Source organism: Mchenga conophoros, linkage group LG3, assembly GCF_057382185.1.
Source record: "Mchenga conophoros isolate Kocher_MC1m ecotype Shallow Benthic linkage group LG3, M_conophoros_male_GT1.1, whole genome shotgun sequence".
NCBI classification, from domain to species: domain Eukaryota; kingdom Metazoa; phylum Chordata; class Actinopteri; order Cichliformes; family Cichlidae; genus Mchenga; species Mchenga conophoros.
Window position 1 is genome coordinate 77,554,730 of NC_140528.1, and position 17,050 is coordinate 77,571,779.

At 38.1% G+C, this 17,050-nt stretch overlaps 3 protein-coding genes across 4 annotated transcripts; all 3 read left to right on the forward strand.

The window, feature by feature from the left end:
- Positions 1-1,166: 1,166 nt before the first annotated feature.
- LOC146580578 (uncharacterized) lies at positions 1,167-3,376 on the forward strand. The gene is made up of 5 exons (XM_085269633.1): positions 1,167-1,231; positions 1,343-2,041; positions 2,137-2,262; positions 2,803-2,846; positions 3,137-3,376. Exons 1-5 carry the CDS (start codon positions 1,177-1,179, stop codon positions 3,254-3,256), a joined length of 1,044 nt encoding a protein of 347 aa, XP_085125759.1. The 5' UTR covers positions 1,167-1,176; the 3' UTR covers positions 3,257-3,376.
- A 1,612-nt stretch (positions 3,377-4,988) lies between these two features.
- On the forward strand, positions 4,989-7,731 carry LOC146580579 (uncharacterized). Of its 2 annotated transcripts, none has more exons than XM_085267358.1 (5): positions 4,989-5,048; positions 5,140-5,850; positions 5,952-6,074; positions 6,166-6,209; positions 6,885-7,731. In XM_085267358.1, exons 1-5 carry the CDS (start codon positions 4,994-4,996, stop codon positions 7,002-7,004), a joined length of 1,053 nt encoding a protein of 350 aa, XP_085123484.1. In that variant the 5' UTR covers positions 4,989-4,993; the 3' UTR covers positions 7,005-7,731. The 2 variants fall into 2 exon arrangements, with proteins under 2 accessions (XP_085123484.1, XP_085123485.1); XM_085267359.1 differs by having other exon boundaries at positions 4,994-5,071; positions 5,148-5,850.
- A 1,895-nt stretch (positions 7,732-9,626) lies between these two features.
- LOC146580580 (uncharacterized) lies at positions 9,627-11,274 on the forward strand. The gene is made up of 5 exons (XM_085268068.1): positions 9,627-9,713; positions 9,826-10,533; positions 10,656-10,763; positions 10,991-11,028; positions 11,149-11,274. The coding sequence occupies exons 1-5, from the start codon at positions 9,665-9,667 to the stop codon at positions 11,272-11,274; spliced, it is 1,029 nt and encodes a 342-aa protein (XP_085124194.1). The 5' UTR covers positions 9,627-9,664.
- Positions 11,275-17,050: the final 5,776 nt, after the last annotated feature.

Consider the following 17,050-nt stretch of genomic DNA (forward strand, 5'->3'; position numbering starts at 1 on the left):
AAAGTGCACATTGCATCTAGAACAGAAACAGCCACCGGCATTACACTGGCTCTTTGCAAGTATCCGCACACACAGCGTGCTAACACAAAGCTAACAAAGAACCCAGAGTGAGTGTATGTCAACGCCAGCCCAGGAGCCAGAGCCCGATCTTCAAAGAGTAAAAAATCAATGCAGTCATCAACAGAGTTGTCTCACTGTAGCTTCTATTTCTGCACGTTCCTGCAGTTTAATAACAGACACAGTTGCTATGAAGCATCTTTGTGTTGTTGTTTGTATTTTAAAAGACTGGACATGCGCATGACAGAGATTTGTGTCAGTCAGCTATGTGACAGTGTATTTCTGGTAGTACAGTGGGTGACATCACAGTGGTTACATGCATATATAGTCTATGTTAAAAATACCACATGAAACATTTCTGTTATGCTTTCTCTTCCTTTTCTACATGTTGAACCATATGGTGTTAATTAAAAACAAAACACCTCTACCATGATTAAATAGATCTCCTTATGCTGTTTTGTTTGCATGACATTGCATAACGACACAAGCTGTACAAATTAAAGCACTAAATCTCTCAGTTTTTATCCATATGAACACTGAAAAAAATCACAAAAAAAACACCAATCTAAACATTATACAATATGACCAAAGATACGTTTATTGTAAAGTCTGTGAAGGCTCCGTCTGCAAGTTTATTCTTGTTCATAAACATTACGGTGACAAACTCAAGAGGTGAGACCTGGCTACCAAACATGCATAATGGATTCAGACCTTCAAAGAATGCTAATGTTAACTAGCCAATGCTAATGGTGAACATTTACATATGCTGCAGGTTGCAAAGCACCTTTACTGGTAGAATAACATTAATTGAGTGATGAGTAAATTATTCAGTAGTACTCATGTGATTGGTCACATGTACAGGCAGAGCCTGCCATAATGTAAACTGGATGTGCATTTTCTTCAGTAAATCTGCATAACTTGCTCTTTGAAGTAAAGTTTTTCAAATCTGCTTTGATTACCTCCTTTCTAGATCGTCTCATAGACCTAAATGAACCCTACAGGGGGCACTGAGCATGTGATCTTTCAGTCATTCTGAGTGACCAATCAAAAACAGTCTTGTCTCTGATAAGTAGAGAACGTAAAGACCTTCTCTCAATGATCCACAGCAATTTGAACAAAATGACACCCTCGCTGTTATCCTTCTATGTGACATATCTACTCTCAGGATCAATAGGTAAGTAGCATCTTAAATAATTTTGTTGACAGCTACACAATGTCTCTCATAAATTCCAATACTTATCCAGTTATTATATTAAGTTCACTGTGTATTTTCTTTTATTTTCAGTTCATTTGGCAGCTCTGAAGCTATCACCATCATTCAATATTACATTTGTTAAAGCTGGTCAGGATTTAACTTTAAACTGTTCATTCAATCAAACTACTGTTGCAGTGATGTTTTACTGGTATAAGCAACCTGTGGGACAGAAACCACAGCTGGTGTCGAAATTCTATAAGCATGACAAAGATGGCACTTTCACTGATGAATTTAAGAATGAGTCTCGCTTTGAACTGGAAACTATGAACTATAAAAACAACTTGAAGATCTCAAAAGCACAAATGTCAGACTCTGCTGCTTACTACTGCATAAGTGGCTATTCATATGTGTATGAATTTTTGGAGGGGATTATCATCCAAGTGAAGGATTCAGATTTGGTTTTCCAAGCTTCAGTTCACCAATCAACACCTGAGACCATCCAGTCTGGAGGCTCTGTGATGCTGAACTGTACAGTGCACGCTGGAACCTGTAGTGAAAAACACAGTGTTTACTGGTTCAAAAACTCTGAAGAATCTCACCCTGGACTCATCTACACCCACGGAGGCAGAAATGATCAATGTGAGAGGAATCGCAGCTCACAGACCCAAACCTGTGTGTACAACCTGCGAATGGAGAGTCTCAATCGGTCTCATGCTGGGACCTACTACTGTGCCGTGGCTTCATGTGGACATATACTGTTTGGAAATGGGGCCAAGCTGAACATTGAGGGTAGCTACCGCTCCTGCCTCTTTTGTTAAACAGTAACAATAGTTTCTAATCAAATATGATGTATGTGGTGTCTTTTAATGTCTGGTTCTCTACAGAAGAGGGGGAATCTTTTATCTATGTGTACGCCTTGAGCGGAGCTTTGGCGTTCAACTCAAGTCTGTTGGTTTTCCTGGCTTATGCAGCCTATACCTTGTACAAGAGAAAAAACTGCAAATGCACAGGTGGGTTAACTGACTTCTTTACATTTAACTGAATGTGATAACAAGGAAGAAAGACATTAATAAGTTGTTAAGTAGTCATAATGCTCATTGTTACATTAACTGAAGACATCAACTGGTGTTTCTTCAGCACACTTGGTTGAAATTTTTGGTCGACTCGCTTAAAGTCCAGATAATGTGTACAACAAGTACATTTCTTTCTTTCATTTTTCTTTTTAACAAAGTCATTTCATAAATATGTTTACTACATAAATGCAATTTGTACTTTGTCTTACTGTCAATTGCAAAGATGTAAAAAAAAAATCTTAAATGTAGTTATTTATTTATTTTGTTTACTGGAATGAAATGAATTAGCTCAGGACATACCTAATTTATTATTAAGTCATCGGTGGTTTACTGAAACAATCTTAGTGCTTCAGTTGTTCAGTATATTAAAGTGTCCTCTGCAATTCTGTGTTGACTACATATGGAGAGTCATTTTGTCGTGACTGCGCCAACTGAGTTAAAAGAAGGATCATTTTTTTCTTTCTTTTTTATAAACAGACCCTCGCACGGAGTCTTCAGGGACCTCGGATCCAAATGGAGACGTAAGTTGTTCTGTAATGTTCTAATTTTTAAAAAAATATCAGTGAATAAATTAACTGTTTTTCGAGACCTCACAATGGAAGGAAAAAAACACAGAATGAAGAGCACCTTAACAATTCGATGCATTGCAGTATTACATATTCTTGCGAAGGTCACAATGTCCAGTTTTCACTTGGAGTTCTGTTGTTTTGAAATTAATTTTATTATAAGTGAGGTTTTCTTTTAATGTGCCATCCAGTGGTTATGCTCGCTGGTTCGAGGGTAACATTTTTCTTTCTTTTTTTCTAAACAGGCATCTCAAGATGCAGACCATCTCCATTATGCTGCTTTGAAGGTAAACAAGGCCACCAGATCAAGAAGGCAGCAAGAGGACACCCTTAGCCAATGTGTTTATTCTAGTGTGAAGCAATAAAGTTGGACATGTTTTCTTTGTAGTCTCTGTGAGAAAAATTATACATTTTTTGCTTTTTTGTTTGTGTGGTTTTCTCCTCCGTAAACTAAATGTAAATCTGTGCCTTACAAAATAAACAGACATGTTTGCTTAACTGCAGCTGAGCCAGGTTCTTTTGTCAAAGGTGTGATATTTCCATTGTCGCTGTACTTACATTGCATTCACGATGTACAGCGAGCGACATACACACAGTTGTGTGTATGCACACAATGCACCTTTGTGTTGCAGAGCTTAAGATCTGAACAGCCCTCTATATTTCACAAAGCCTGCGCATAATTAGCACTTCACCCTCTAGTTCAACACACATTATTTGATTCTAGATCTATTTTTGAATGAAACACTCTCATTAACACAATCTGAGTCAGGAGGAAACAACCGGCATGGCACTGCAGATGTGACGCATACAACACAGTCTTCTTCCAGGTGTGGTAGGTTGCTCACACAAAGCGGCAACCATTTCACAACAACAAATCCCGCCTTATTGCAAAGTCTAAAATGATTATGTGACATACACAAATCTTCCAGATTATCTGCCCTAAATGTATCGATGGCATCTGAAAGCCTTTGCAGGTTGTTTACTCTAAATGTGTCGTCTGCGCACAGCAGAGCTGAGGGAGTCTTTTTTCAGCGTCTGTGTGGTTGATAGGCAAAAACATAGCTGTCAGTATACTTCAGCCATGCACTCCTGTAGGACCCTTTGCACTCTTTGTGGTCTCAAACAGGAAGTCTCTGCATTGTTTTTGTACATTGCAGCCACACAGTTTAACTCGGCTTACCAATTACTCTTTTAGGTAGTTAAAAAAAGACAACAATCTGGTAATTACAATAGTTTGTTTGCAGTTTCCCTGATGAGCAAGTGCCCTGTACTAATAAAATAGCTAATATTATTAATAGTCATTTTAATAGCTAACATTTGTGCATACTGCACACTCTGTGCATGTATAATATAAGTAAACATTACCACCAACTGCAAATATCAGCTATTTAGAGATTAGCCTGAGCTTCTTTTAATGACTCCCAGCAAATCTATTTGTGCTCCGCCCCATATATCAGCTCTTAAACACGAGTCCTTCATATATGAAGCAGTGAATACCCCTGTAAAATTTGCACAATGTAAAAAATATATATTTTATATATTTACTAATGTTATCTTGACATAATGATTTTAATATTACCATATTCTTCCAGGACTCATTGGTTACCTCTTCAGGTTTTCTGTCTGTGTTAGCGCTGGCACTTGTGCAGAGTATTAAAAGAAAGTGTTGCCCACAATTAGCTAACATAGACACACCCAGCTGTTGCTAATACATTTAATATAAAATCAGATTTTTCTTTATGGACCAAGACTTTTTTTGTTACTGGAGAAGATAATGCAGGGGTATAATTATGCAGAGGTGCAATACATGAAAATAGTTAACGTACCATTCATTGTTACAGTTTGTCATTTTCTGATATGTTGTGATCAAAAACAGCAATTTACAGAACATCAAGTAATGAAAGTAACAATAGTTAAAGCAATGTCATAGTGTACCTGATTACATTTAAGTTGAAATTAAAGGGACAGAAATCGGTGTGGAACATCACAAGTCTTGATGCTCCTAGGCGTTACTTCTCGTTAGCCAATCAAATGCAGTCCACTCAGAGGAATAAAGAGCTTGGTGAGAGTCAGTACATTCAACAGGATACGATGTGGACACGATGATGCCTTTAAAGTTTGCTTTGTGTCTAACATGCCTGGCACTGGGTAGTGTAGGTAAGTTGTCTCTTCTAAATACAGCTGTATAGAACGCATATATATACTGATATACACAATCTTTTAAAATCAGTGTTTTTTTCCTCATCAGCTCAGAAGACTAACCTGAAATCCTCAGTTTATGTGCGTCAAGAAAGTGGTTTTGTGTCGCCTAGCGTTGGTGACAAAGTGACTTTGCAATGTTTCTACGAAGAAGACGCAGTGATGTTTTACTGGTATAAACAATCTCTGGGACAGAATCCAAAGCTTGTGTCTAAATTTTATAAACATGAAAAAAATGGCACGTTTTACAGTGAGTTTGAAAACAATTCTCGTTTCTCACTAGACACTGGAAATGGTAACAATCACTTGATCATTTCAGATCTACAGATTTCGGACTCAGCTACTTATTACTGCATTGGTATCTATGTATACGATTTTGAATTTTCTGAAGGTGTTACTGTCAGTGTAGAGGGTTCAGGGATAAACATCCAAACTTTGCTCCATCAGTCTGAGACGATGGTTCCATCCGAAACCATTGAGCCTGGAGGCTCTGCTCTGAACTGTATTATACACAAACATACCTATGATGGAGGCCACAGAGTTTACTGGTTCCAGGATTCTGTCGAATCTCATCCTGGACTCATTTATGCCAACGGAGTCAGGAGTGATGAGTATGAGAAGAGGCCTACGACACAAACACACACCTGCTTCTACAACTTACCCATGAAAAGTCCTAATCTCTCTGATGCTTTGAGCTACTGTGCTGTTGCCTCATGTGGACACATACTGTTTGGAGACCGGGAAGAGCTCCACTTAGAGCGTAAGTAGCAATACAAAATCCGTTTCATATTTGCATGACTGTGACTGTTTTACACACAAAGCATGTTCAAAAATGTTTGCTTTACTCATCTTAACTTGCAGATGAGCACTCTGTTGTCTTGGTGTATTTCCTGAGTGGAGCGTTGATATTTACCATTATCCTGCTGCTTATGCTGTCATATGCAGCACTGAGAATTAATATCAAAATGAAACGCCAAAGTTCAGGTAGGCGCTGGTTACTTTTCACTCATGTTTAGGTAGCATATACAGTCATAAAGACTTAAAAAGCAACTTTGTCTCCAACCTTCATAACCAGACTCTCAAGCAAGATCTGCAAATGCCTCAACTCCAAATACAGAAGTGAGTACTAATCTGCCAGTCTAACTGTATGTAGATAGACAGAAGTAGAGTACACCAGTTTTCTAGTTTGTGATGTTGCAATCTTTGCATTTCTACTATCTTAAGCAACAGAAAATTATGTTTGGACCTATGTTTACTAAAAATAATCTTTAAAAACAAATAAGAGGAAACATTGGTAGATACAGTTATGGCTTCCATCAACATAATGACCAACCATTGGAAGTTATCAAGTTTGACAAAGTGGAAGATATCAGTAATACTGTATATGGACAAAAGTACTGGGCCATCTAAACATTAGAACCAGAAGAGTTGCTCGGCTATAACAAAACATGCCATGAAGCTCCCGGTGCAGTTTTTGTGTTGATGTAAATACCAGAGGAGGTTTGAAACTCTGCAGTTATTAGGTCAGCAGAGAGTTGGCAACTTTGACACATTTCTGTGGTACAAGGAGACGTGAGACACAATATAAATGTATACATATTGCAAATGAAGTCTGGTATGAACTGTGAGATTCCCACCATCAACTGCACCTGCCTGCTACTGGATGCAAAGCAGAGCATTTGATGATGCATTTATTCTTCCAGGTGTGTAGATGTCCTTAGCAATGTGCCATTATGTTGTAGTGGCAATAAAGATTAATAAAGTACTAATTTTAAATTCTTATGTTATTATCAGGGTAACCAAGATTCAGACAACCTCCATTATGCTGCTTTGAGGGACCACAAGGTCAACCGATCCAAGAGACAAAGAGACAACACAAACACCGAATGTGTGTACTCCAGTGTCAAACAGTAAACCTGGAATTTCATTTGTAGCCATGTTGTCCTGTAAGAAGAACTGTGTCTTTAAAGCATTTGTTTTTTGTTTGTTTTTTCGATTTGTTGATTGTTGAAGCATTGTTGTAATATATTGTGTATGGTAAGAAGAGAACTACAAGCCAGAGATAAAGAAAGGTAAAAGAGAAAGATTGCTACATAAAAGCCAGTAGAACTGTGAGGAACATAAGCTAGCAAGCTCATATTACAAATATTACAAACTCAGTAATGCAAAAGGATCATAAACAGAACGTCTCTGCAGTCTCTAAGTGTGGCCTTCAGAGATGAGACTGCACGCACAGAAACAGCAGGCCTGTGCCTTCTCATAGCAGTGTTGTGGTAAGCAGGCACTTAACTTCTAAATATGCAGTTACGCTGAACATGACAGGAAACAATTTATCAGTGATAATCTTCTGATAATTTAAGACATGTCATACATCTTTCACAACTGCATTTGCAGAATGTTGTTCCATTTGGTGTTGTTTGCACACCTGAAACCAGAGAAGTGAGACTCTGTATGTAGCTTCTGTGTGGTCAACAGTCAAATGACTGACTTTCAAAGTGCTTTGAAGAACACCTAGCTCACTTTGTCTTTCTGGTTTCAGACAGGAAGTGTCTGCAGTGTGTTTATGGACTGCAGCCATGCAGTATTAATGATGCTCAAGTTTCTTCAGTAGACTACATCAAAATACTAAAATAAATCAAAATGCAATCAATCACATTGTCTTTGTTTTATTCATTTTATTCAAATAGGATGCACTCTATAACTATATTGCTTCTTACCCACACAAAACCAGTGAAGCCCAAGCTCTTGTGGCCTTTCAGTCAATGAGGTTCACACACATTTTAACTAACACAATTCTATGACAGACATGAAAAATAAAATAAATGTAAATAAAATGTAAATAAAAATAAATGTAATTTGGTGCAATATAAACATTTCCTTATGGCTAAAACATGAACCAAATATCAAAAACCGTTATGTCCATGGCCCCACTGCTTTTTTAATATCCTTTTTTTTGGCTTTTAGCCTTTACTAGAGGACAGTGAATACGGATGCAGGACGTTTTTGACCTCCTTAACCAGAAGAACTGTATTGAGATCCAGTATGATCCCAATTAACATAAATGACTGAGACTTAGTGAGTGAGAGTTCAATAAAAGTGACAGTAGCTGTAGGAGGCAGCTGTGTCAGAGACAACAAGAGTGAACTACCAACCACTACACCTACCAATGTGTCACCAGGGTGGAAAAGTCAGTGATGGGGACGAAAGCAGATCTGTTTGCAGCTGCAGTACTTCCTTCTCTCCTATACTCAAAATTAAATTTTTTATCGCGCAATGTTCAGTCCTTGAGTCTTTTCAAGGAATGTACGCTTGATATTATTTAATTTACATCTAGTCAACATGCAAGCTTCAACTCATGGCTCTCAGTGTGGGATAGCGTCACTTTCATGACATTGCTGTTAATGTTTAAACAGCAAGTTTCAGGTCTGGGCAATTGGATTTTCACAGATTTTCCATTAATTTTCTGGATTTTTCATGTTATTTAAGTTTTTTTTTTTATCACCAAACGCACCACTTTGATTCAGATTCATATATCTCAACGATTGCAGCAAGTCCATTTATGGCCCCCATTGGGTGGACATTGATGGTTGTATTGTGAGTAAGTCACATGATGCCCTCATGTGGGGGTGGCTGTAGCTCAGGCGGTAGAGCAGGTCATCTACTGATCAGAAGGCTTCCCCTAGTCTGCATGCCAAATATCCTTGAGCAAGATACTAACACCAAATTGCATGCATCAGAGTATGAGTGTGTGTGTGAATGTTACTTAGAAAGCACCTAGGAAAATGTGCTTGTGCGAATATGGGTGTAAAAGCACAAGTTGTGTAAAGCACTTTGAGTGCTCAGAAGAGTAGAAAAGCGCTATACAAGAACCAGTCCATTTACGATTATTGCCCTAATTTTCCCCAGTGGCCACTCATATTATTGCAACCGAAAATACAATGAAAAGATGTATATAAACTACTAACAGAACAGAAGCCTAGAAAATTGAATTTTGATAATGCAGCATTTCTCTCTAAGCATGCTAGACAATTAGAAATGTGAAGGTGGGACCAGCAAGAGAAACACTGAAACATATCCAAATGTATGAATGACGGGAAGTTAAAAATAAGCAATATGATCTCTTCATAGAGCATTTAAAAAGGATATGGCTCACTGAAGTAAGAAAACTTGCATCACCAGATATGGCATACACACAGTCACTACAATAACTAATGTCTGTGGCGTCTTTCAATCAGATCTTGGTTCATTTCACTGTTCTTAAGACAATAAGTAGCGCTAAATTACTTTTCACACTAACCGGAAACATCCTAACCTTGGCCAAGTTTGCTCTCACTCACATTATTGATTTTTGGGGTTTTAATGGTTAAAATAATGTAATACTATAACTCTGGTATTGTTTTCCATATCTCTTGCTGCGAGAACCAAAATTCATAATGAAGGGGGCGTTAAACTTTTGTACCCTGTTTCAAAAGTAGTTCAGAGTCACTTTTGGTTAGCCAATCAAACGGAGCCTTGTCTCTAAGACTAGAGGACGTATGGAGGTTTTCTACATTGGTCAAGACCTTTTGATCACAATGACATCTCTGAATTTTGCTTTGATTTGCCTGGTCTTCTGGAAAATTGGTAAGTTGGGAATACCTTAAATTCTTAAAAATATAAATTAAATCTCACTTATAGAGTGATTAGGCTTTTATTGTGATTTTAAGTGCAAACATTCATGGTGTTCTCTTTACAGACCGGGTAACTAATATTCAGCTCTCCTCAAATGTTCGTCAAGAGAGCGGCTTTATATCAGCTAATGTTGGGGACAATGTAACTTTGCGATGTTTCTACGAAGGTGATGTTGCAGCTATGTTTTACTGGTACAAACAAACCCTGGGACAAAAGCCAAAGCTCATCTCTAGCTTCTACAAACATGACAAAAATGGCACTTTTAGCGAGGATTTCAAGAACAATCCAAGATTTTCTTTGGACAGTAAAAATGGAAAGAACCACTTGACAATCTGGAATTTACAAATGTCTGACTCAGCAACGTATTACTGCATAAGCTGCTATGCTTACAAGTTTGAATTTGCAGAGGGCACCACAATCCATGTGAAGGGTTCGGATTTGAACCTTCAAACTTCAGTCCATCAGCTGTCTTCTGCAACCGTCCAGCTAGGAGCCTCTTTGACTCTGAACTGTACAGTCCACACTGGGACTTGTGATGAAGAACACAGTGTTTACTGGTTCAAAAGCTCAGAAAAATCCCATCCAGGACTCATTTACACCCATGGAGGCAGGAACAATCGCTGCGAGAGGAAAGCTAACACACAAACAAACACGTGTGTCTACAATTTGCCAATAAAGAGCTTGAATTTGTCTGATAATGGGATGTATTACTGTGCTGTTGCCTCTTGTGGACACATACTGTTTGGTAATGGGACCAAGCTGGGCTCGGAGGGTAAGTGGCATTCTAGTAGCCTGTCTCACATTTGCTAAACAGTCTTTAATACTCTCTCATTCAGCTTTTAATGGAAACATATTAACAACACTGATGGTTGATGGATGTTTGGTTCTCTACAGATGAGGTGACCTTTCCTGACTTTCTTGTGCATGTTTTAAGTGGAGCCTTGGCATTCACCACCACTTTGAGTCTTTTAATGGGTTTTCTAGTGTGGAAGATGAATAAAGGTAACCAGTCACTTACACTTGCAGTCAGTCCAAACATGGTTAGATATAGTGCACAAAAAACAGTTGCAAGGGTGTATGAAAGGGCACATGCGGCTTACAGTGTAAAGTGCTTTGATTTGTTAGTAAGACTGGATACACATTATATAAGTACCAAACTATAATATTGTTTTCTTGAACAGCGTGTATTTACAGACAAAGGCTTTTATATTTTTTGTGTTTCACAATAGAGTCACAAGCAAGATGTTCAGATGCAGCTAATGCAGAGGTGACTATATTTTTTGATATATATCAAATTATCTTTTGAACAGCTACCAATACATATATTACACTGTAGCACTTGATTTTTTTTCTGTAACATTTATTGACTCGTGTATTTTTGTACCAGGGATACCAAGATGCAGACAACCTTCACTATGCTGCCGTACAGACACAAAAGTCCAACCGGCAAAGGAGGCAGATGAATGACACCATGAATCACTGTGTGTACTCCAGTGTAAGGCAGCAGATTTGAACCTGTTTCATCTAGACTTTGTTTCAGCGTAAGATGTGGTTTTGTTAGCGTGTGTTTTGAGATCTGTTGTGAAGATAATCAGTACAAAGCCTTGGTTACAAAGGTGCTACATTTCCATTATCAGTATACTTGTTGATTCTCAGGGGTAAGAAAAACAGTGAGAAAACATGTTACTTTACGAAGCCAACCTTTCTGAACATGTGCATAACACACTGTGCCACATCACCATAAATATAAGCCAGTTTATGTCACAAGAAATACAATGTACAATGTAATGAGTGCTCTCTACTGGGGAATATCTGTTTATCTTTTCATATTGTGGTTACATATTTAAGAATCTTTTTATAGCTTAGATTAAGGTCTGAAGTTTAAAAAAAGTCATAAAGTTAAATCTCTATATGTCTGGGTGATTCAAAGATAAAACAAACAACAAAAACAAACCATCTGCTCTTTTGTTTTTGTGTCTGTGTAGTTGCAAACAGGAAGCCTCCACTACTTTTCCACCATTGCAGCTGTATACTGGCTAAAACAACAAGGTTAATGCAATTAGCACTTTTGAACTAACTCTGCTGAAAGTTTGCAGCACGGCTATTTTTCCATAGTGTAGTGGTTTACGTGTTCAACGGGTGAAAGATTTCCGGTTCGATTCCAGGAGGAGAGATGAATGGAGTATTTCTCTGAAATTGCAAAAGTTAGAAAAAATTAAAATGGAGCTACCTACTTGTGAATAAATGATCTGCCAAAAGTAGCATGATCTCTATGAAGGGCCTTCTTGCTGTGCTGGTGTATTTTGCACGGTTTTAATGGAATTTTCTGACAAATAAAATATATTACACACCATACAAGATGCTTATTTGGGTTATTTTCTTTCCTGCTGACTGTTTGGAAGATATCTGTGTCTTTGTGTTGCACCTGTACAATTTATGAATACAGCTTGCTAACATTAGCTGGCAATTCAGCACTCCACCCTGATATGACTGAAATAACTGATATACAAGACTTGGTAAGTCTTAAATCTTTGTTTTTCCCCATTAGCTGCCTGTCCTCATAAACACACCAAAATGGTCTTTTTTAAATTCTACATAACTTACAAATCTTATCTTGTATAACAAAGACATAGAACTCAAGACTTCTTGGTTTAAGAAGCAGTGATTGTGTGTTACAGTGATGTTACCCACTGGCTTGTGTGGATTACTTTGGTATTTTGGATGTTGCCATGTTTTTTAAAACATCAAAACACATATTTGGACCAGAGACCAGAGAGTAGAGCTTTTGAGGGAAAAGGCTTCGAGCATGGAGGGCCGCACGCGCTTACAAAACACTGATATCATGTTATTCTTTGTGATCTTTTCTTAAATTATGTCTTTAAAGTTAGTTTAAATAGTGGCAGTTAATTAAACGAGATTTATTAAAATATTAAATACCTGAGTCAGAACGTTACACGCGGATCACCTTAAGAGTCTGGGAAACTTTGTAGCTGCCTAACTTTTTTTTTTTGAATGTTCTAGCTCCGTTGATTTGACACATTGGAATGTGTCAAAAAAGGGGGGGAAGGTTGAGCTTTAACATCAAACAAGGATTATTTGAACATTTTATAACTTCATTTGTGTCTTTAATACCTTAGGAATGGTAAAGCTTAAGCTAATAGCGGTCCGAGAAGACGGACCTTTTAGAGAATCAGTGAAAAAGCATAAACTATCACTTTCATGTTTAATCATTACTCATTGAAATGAACTGAATAGCGTTTAGAAGATTTGTTAATTTTTTGTCTTTTGTTAAAAAGAGGGGTTTCAATAATTTTCAGACACACCTTGCAAATGTGCTTATAACGAGTTGGCACTCGGCCTTTTGAAGGTCAGAAGCTTCGTTCGGCGTGACTGTCCGGACTGATAAAGTGTAGGAAATGCCTTGAGTGCAGAGGGCTAAATGCAAACACGCTTACACACACATAAGATATGATTAGAATAAGTCCCTGGGACATTCTGAATGTTTAGACCAATTCTGAATCACTAGAAGGTCAGTAGATAACAACATTAGATTATTAGGGTTAGGAAGAGGGGTGTTTTGGTTTTCTGTCTCTTACAGAGAAAGGAACAGACACCAGACGAGGTCACAGAGATGCGAGGATCCTCCGTAGCAGAGTCAGACACAGTGACTGCCGAGACATCAACTGGGTCCAAGGGTCATGGCGTTTGGGCTCCAGCTAGTCACCACAAAAGGATGGATCCCATAAACACAGCAATAACCATGAAGGGGTTGGCGGAAATCCGGGAACACCAGACCAACGAAGTTCGAGAGGCTTTTGGGCAAAAAGGGGACACCTTCCTGTTCCTTTTTCTGGAGAATACACAGATCGTTGTTTGAAATCGGGGCAGAATAATCCCCTGATCTGTGTTACGACTGAAGGGTTGTCTAACCCCTAAGGTTGAAGAATGAAGAGCAGAGGATCACCCAACTGGACGACACTGGTAGCTGCAGCAATAGAATAAAGGCTGAAAGCAGTGGGAGACAAGGAGAGTGTCATCTGGACCTGCTACTGTTGGAATCATAGTTTTTCTTGCATCTGAATTGCGCAAACACAGAGGTCATCCCACATATGGTTCGCCCCTCAGGGGGACAAAGGACCTCAGGAGTGAGAAGAGATGAACCCGGCCACACTGAATTGAAGGGTGTTTGTGAGGTCATTATTCTAATGACCTCATCAGGGGGAATTGTTAGATTATAATATTATTTTATGCCATGTTATACCCCTAATTAAAGATTGTGAATTATTATGTAGTTTTAGTTTGCATTATTCTCCTGAATTAGAAGAAGCTGATAACTATTACATTAGTTAAACTGATTTGCATTACATTAAATTGCTGACTTGTTGTGAATGAATGATATTGTTTTATGATGCATTATATTGCTGAGTTATAAGAAATACTGTTCGCAGAAGGTTATTGTCTAATTTGTCTGAGTAGAAGAGAACAGAGTGTGCTGGAGTTTTCTGCCCCATCTCAGCAGGAGCAGATAAACAGGGAGCCAAGGTCGTAGCTCAGGCGCTGTGTGAGAGAGAGCATGTGAATGTTTAGGCTTTTTATGATAAGGTGGAGGCACCAGAGGCTATAAAAGTTTGAGCAATGCTCCACCATTTTGAGATTTTGAGGCTGTCTGCATCAGTGTCCATCTCCCACGCGTGTGTTCATTAAAATCATCGTTTGACTCCACCCGGCCGGACCAGTGTTGTTATTGTGGTTTTTTTCTCTTGTCTCCATCCCCAATATTTTGAACCTTAACAGGAGTTACCAGCTTAGTAAGTCTAAGGGGTTGAACAAACTGAATACCCAAAATCTTGAAGTAAACATTAAACAAGAAAAAACTATAAATACCTGTCACTCAATATAGTCACACCTCTTTTTATGCATACACATGTGCATAGATTTATTATGCTTAAGAAAATGTGTTCACAAAAAATTCCACCCCGTCATAGTTTCTTCTGTAAACACAAGGTCAAACTCAAGCAATCATTTCAGTGAGACTTATGTTAGCCAAGTTAAACTGTAGTGGTCTTTGTGGGTTTCAGAAGAATGAAGAGGTGTAAGTACTTTAGTGGGGAGTCAGTCTTAAAGAAAACTGCATTAAACCACAAAGTAAATGGACTTTGTGGGTATATTATCTAATTTACCTCTGAGGTGTTAAAATGCACGCCCTAAAGACCACATGCAAATAACCAATAAACCTTTATAGACCATAAAACAATCCAAAGAGAGAAGGCATTATGTCAAATGTCAGCCAATAGAATTCTTTGCAGTTCTTTGACAAACGTGGAGATGAGACCTTGTATAGACTACAGAGGCCTGTTGGCCACTCTTAGGGCATCTGTCCAAACTTTAGGCCTAAAAAGTAAGCAAATGTCTTCCCCATATAGTTATTATAAAGCAGCAAATTATCTAAGGAGAAAAAAATGCAGTGTTTTGTACCATGAAACTGTTTTTTAAAATGTTGTACATCAGTTAAATTGGGCATTTTAACAGGGAGTCTACAGAAATCGACTACTTTTGAAGACACCCTCAAGTTTTTGGCATTTCCTCATTGCTTTTTATTGTTTGCATGAGATGGGAAAGTCACCTGACTGTTTGAGACATCACTCAAATTTGCCAGAAAGTGCTGGAAATTGATGGCATTTCCCTAACAAAGGATATTGTCATAACTTTTGAAAAGTTCCTAAGGGTTTTCTCCAAAAACAGCATTCATGCTCAGCATTATTATTATTTCATTATTATTATTATTACACAAAGATTGTTTGCTGTTTTCAAAGGACCAGATTCCAGAAGACCTCAATCAACATATAAACATCATCCTGGTTTGACCAATTTTGGCACACCTTGGATACCGTATAAAAGTATGGAACAGCAGAAATTATATAATTTCATTTACATGCCTAAAAATGTTTGTTTTTAAAAAATATATTTTTGAAGAATTAAACACACATTCACAGGCAGCGTGCCCTTTCTGCCATGCGCATGGGAAGGTTAAACAGCCTCTGGTGCTTTAAACTCTGAGGAGCTGTAGCTTCGGCCTCTATTGGACGATTTGTTTGATTTACACCTTTTGATGATGCCAGAAGTTGCAAGACCAGACCCTACGTGACCCCAAATTTATGACACGCGGCATCTGTCCAGTCACGTGTCCTTAACTGGGCCTAAGATGGCGATTATTGATGGAAGTTGCTCTGATGCATTGTGTTACCACCAGAGATGGGCAGTAATGCGTTACTGTAATCTGATTACTTTTTTCAAGTAACGAGTAAAGTAAGGGATTACTATTGCAAAAACGGTAATTAGATTACCGTTACTTTCCCGTAGGAACGCTGCGTTACTGCGAGTGCGCCGTTAGTGACAACAGCTGTGTGCAGATCAACAATGGATCACATATCAAGTGCGGGAGAGAGTATGAGCGTGCAGCGTTTAAAGCGTGGAAGTACTGACCTTACTTTGAGTTTGATTCCATAAAAAGTGACAAAAACATTAGCGTCCGTTGTGTGTGGGAAGAAAACTTCGTTTTACAGCGAAAAAACCCCTAAACTTCCGAGCAAGCACCGAGTAGCTATGACGTAATGGGAAATTCACAGAGAAACTCGCGGATTCTTCCATTGACCGCGGCACACCTGCACCAGGGTAAACCTCCGCCTACCACAGTCCTGCTTTACAGGTGAAAATAGAGCAACAGGACCGCTGAGTCTTTGACTTTATTCATTTTCTGCTGTGTTTTACTTGCATCTATTTGAAAGAGTGAGTGTAAACACAAAAAATATTTTATTTTATGTGCTGGAATGTGTAGAAAATAGGTTTAAATGTTAAACTAATTTATTCAAGTCAGAGAATGTTGCATATAGTTTAATTTTTACTTGATGCATAAAGTTAAAAGATTAAAACTGATAAAACAAGTTAAAAAAAGAGACTTTTCCATTTGATTACATTTTATATGATGGATTATGCAGAAAAAGTAGAATTGGGCTGAAAGATCTATCACTTTATCACCTCTTCAGGTTGTAAATCGTGTTTTTAAAAAGTAACTAAGTAACTAAGTAATTAATTACTTTTGAAATTAAGTAATCAGTAAAGTAACGGGATTACTTTTTGGGGAAGTAATCAGTAATTAGTTACTGATTACTTTTTTCAAGTAACTTGACCAACACTGGTTACCACAGCCATTATCCAGAACTACAGCGGCTATTGGTTACAGCGGAGGAAACCAGTCTGGTAAGCAAATTTCTGTCTTAGCACATTTGTGG

Excerpts from the sequence above, each read along its gene's own strand:
- LOC146580578 (XM_085269633.1), top strand. The coding sequence starts at position 1,177 with ATGACACCCTCGCTGTTATCCTTCTATGTGACATATCTACTCTCAGGA. Across the intron at positions 2,042-2,136 it reads GGCCAAGCTGAACATTGAGG|AAGAGGGGGAATCTTTTATC; the intron begins GTAGCTACCGCT and ends GGTTCTCTACAG. Across the intron at positions 2,263-2,802 it reads AAAAAACTGCAAATGCACAG|ACCCTCGCACGGAGTCTTCA; the intron begins GTGGGTTAACTG and ends TTTTATAAACAG.
- LOC146580579 (XM_085267359.1), top strand. The coding sequence starts at position 4,994 with ATGATGCCTTTAAAGTTTGCTTTGTGTCTAACATGCCTGGCACTGGGT. Across the intron at positions 5,072-5,147 it reads AGTTGTCTCTTCTAAATACA|ACTAACCTGAAATCCTCAGT; the intron begins GCTGTATAGAAC and ends TCAGCTCAGAAG. Across the intron at positions 5,851-5,951 it reads GGAAGAGCTCCACTTAGAGC|ATGAGCACTCTGTTGTCTTG; the intron begins GTAAGTAGCAAT and ends CTTAACTTGCAG.
- LOC146580580 (XM_085268068.1), top strand. The coding sequence starts at position 9,665 with ATGACATCTCTGAATTTTGCTTTGATTTGCCTGGTCTTCTGGAAAATT. Across the intron at positions 10,534-10,655 it reads GACCAAGCTGGGCTCGGAGG|ATGAGGTGACCTTTCCTGAC; the intron begins GTAAGTGGCATT and ends GGTTCTCTACAG. Across the intron at positions 10,764-10,990 it reads AGTGTGGAAGATGAATAAAG|AGTCACAAGCAAGATGTTCA; the intron begins GTAACCAGTCAC and ends GTTTCACAATAG.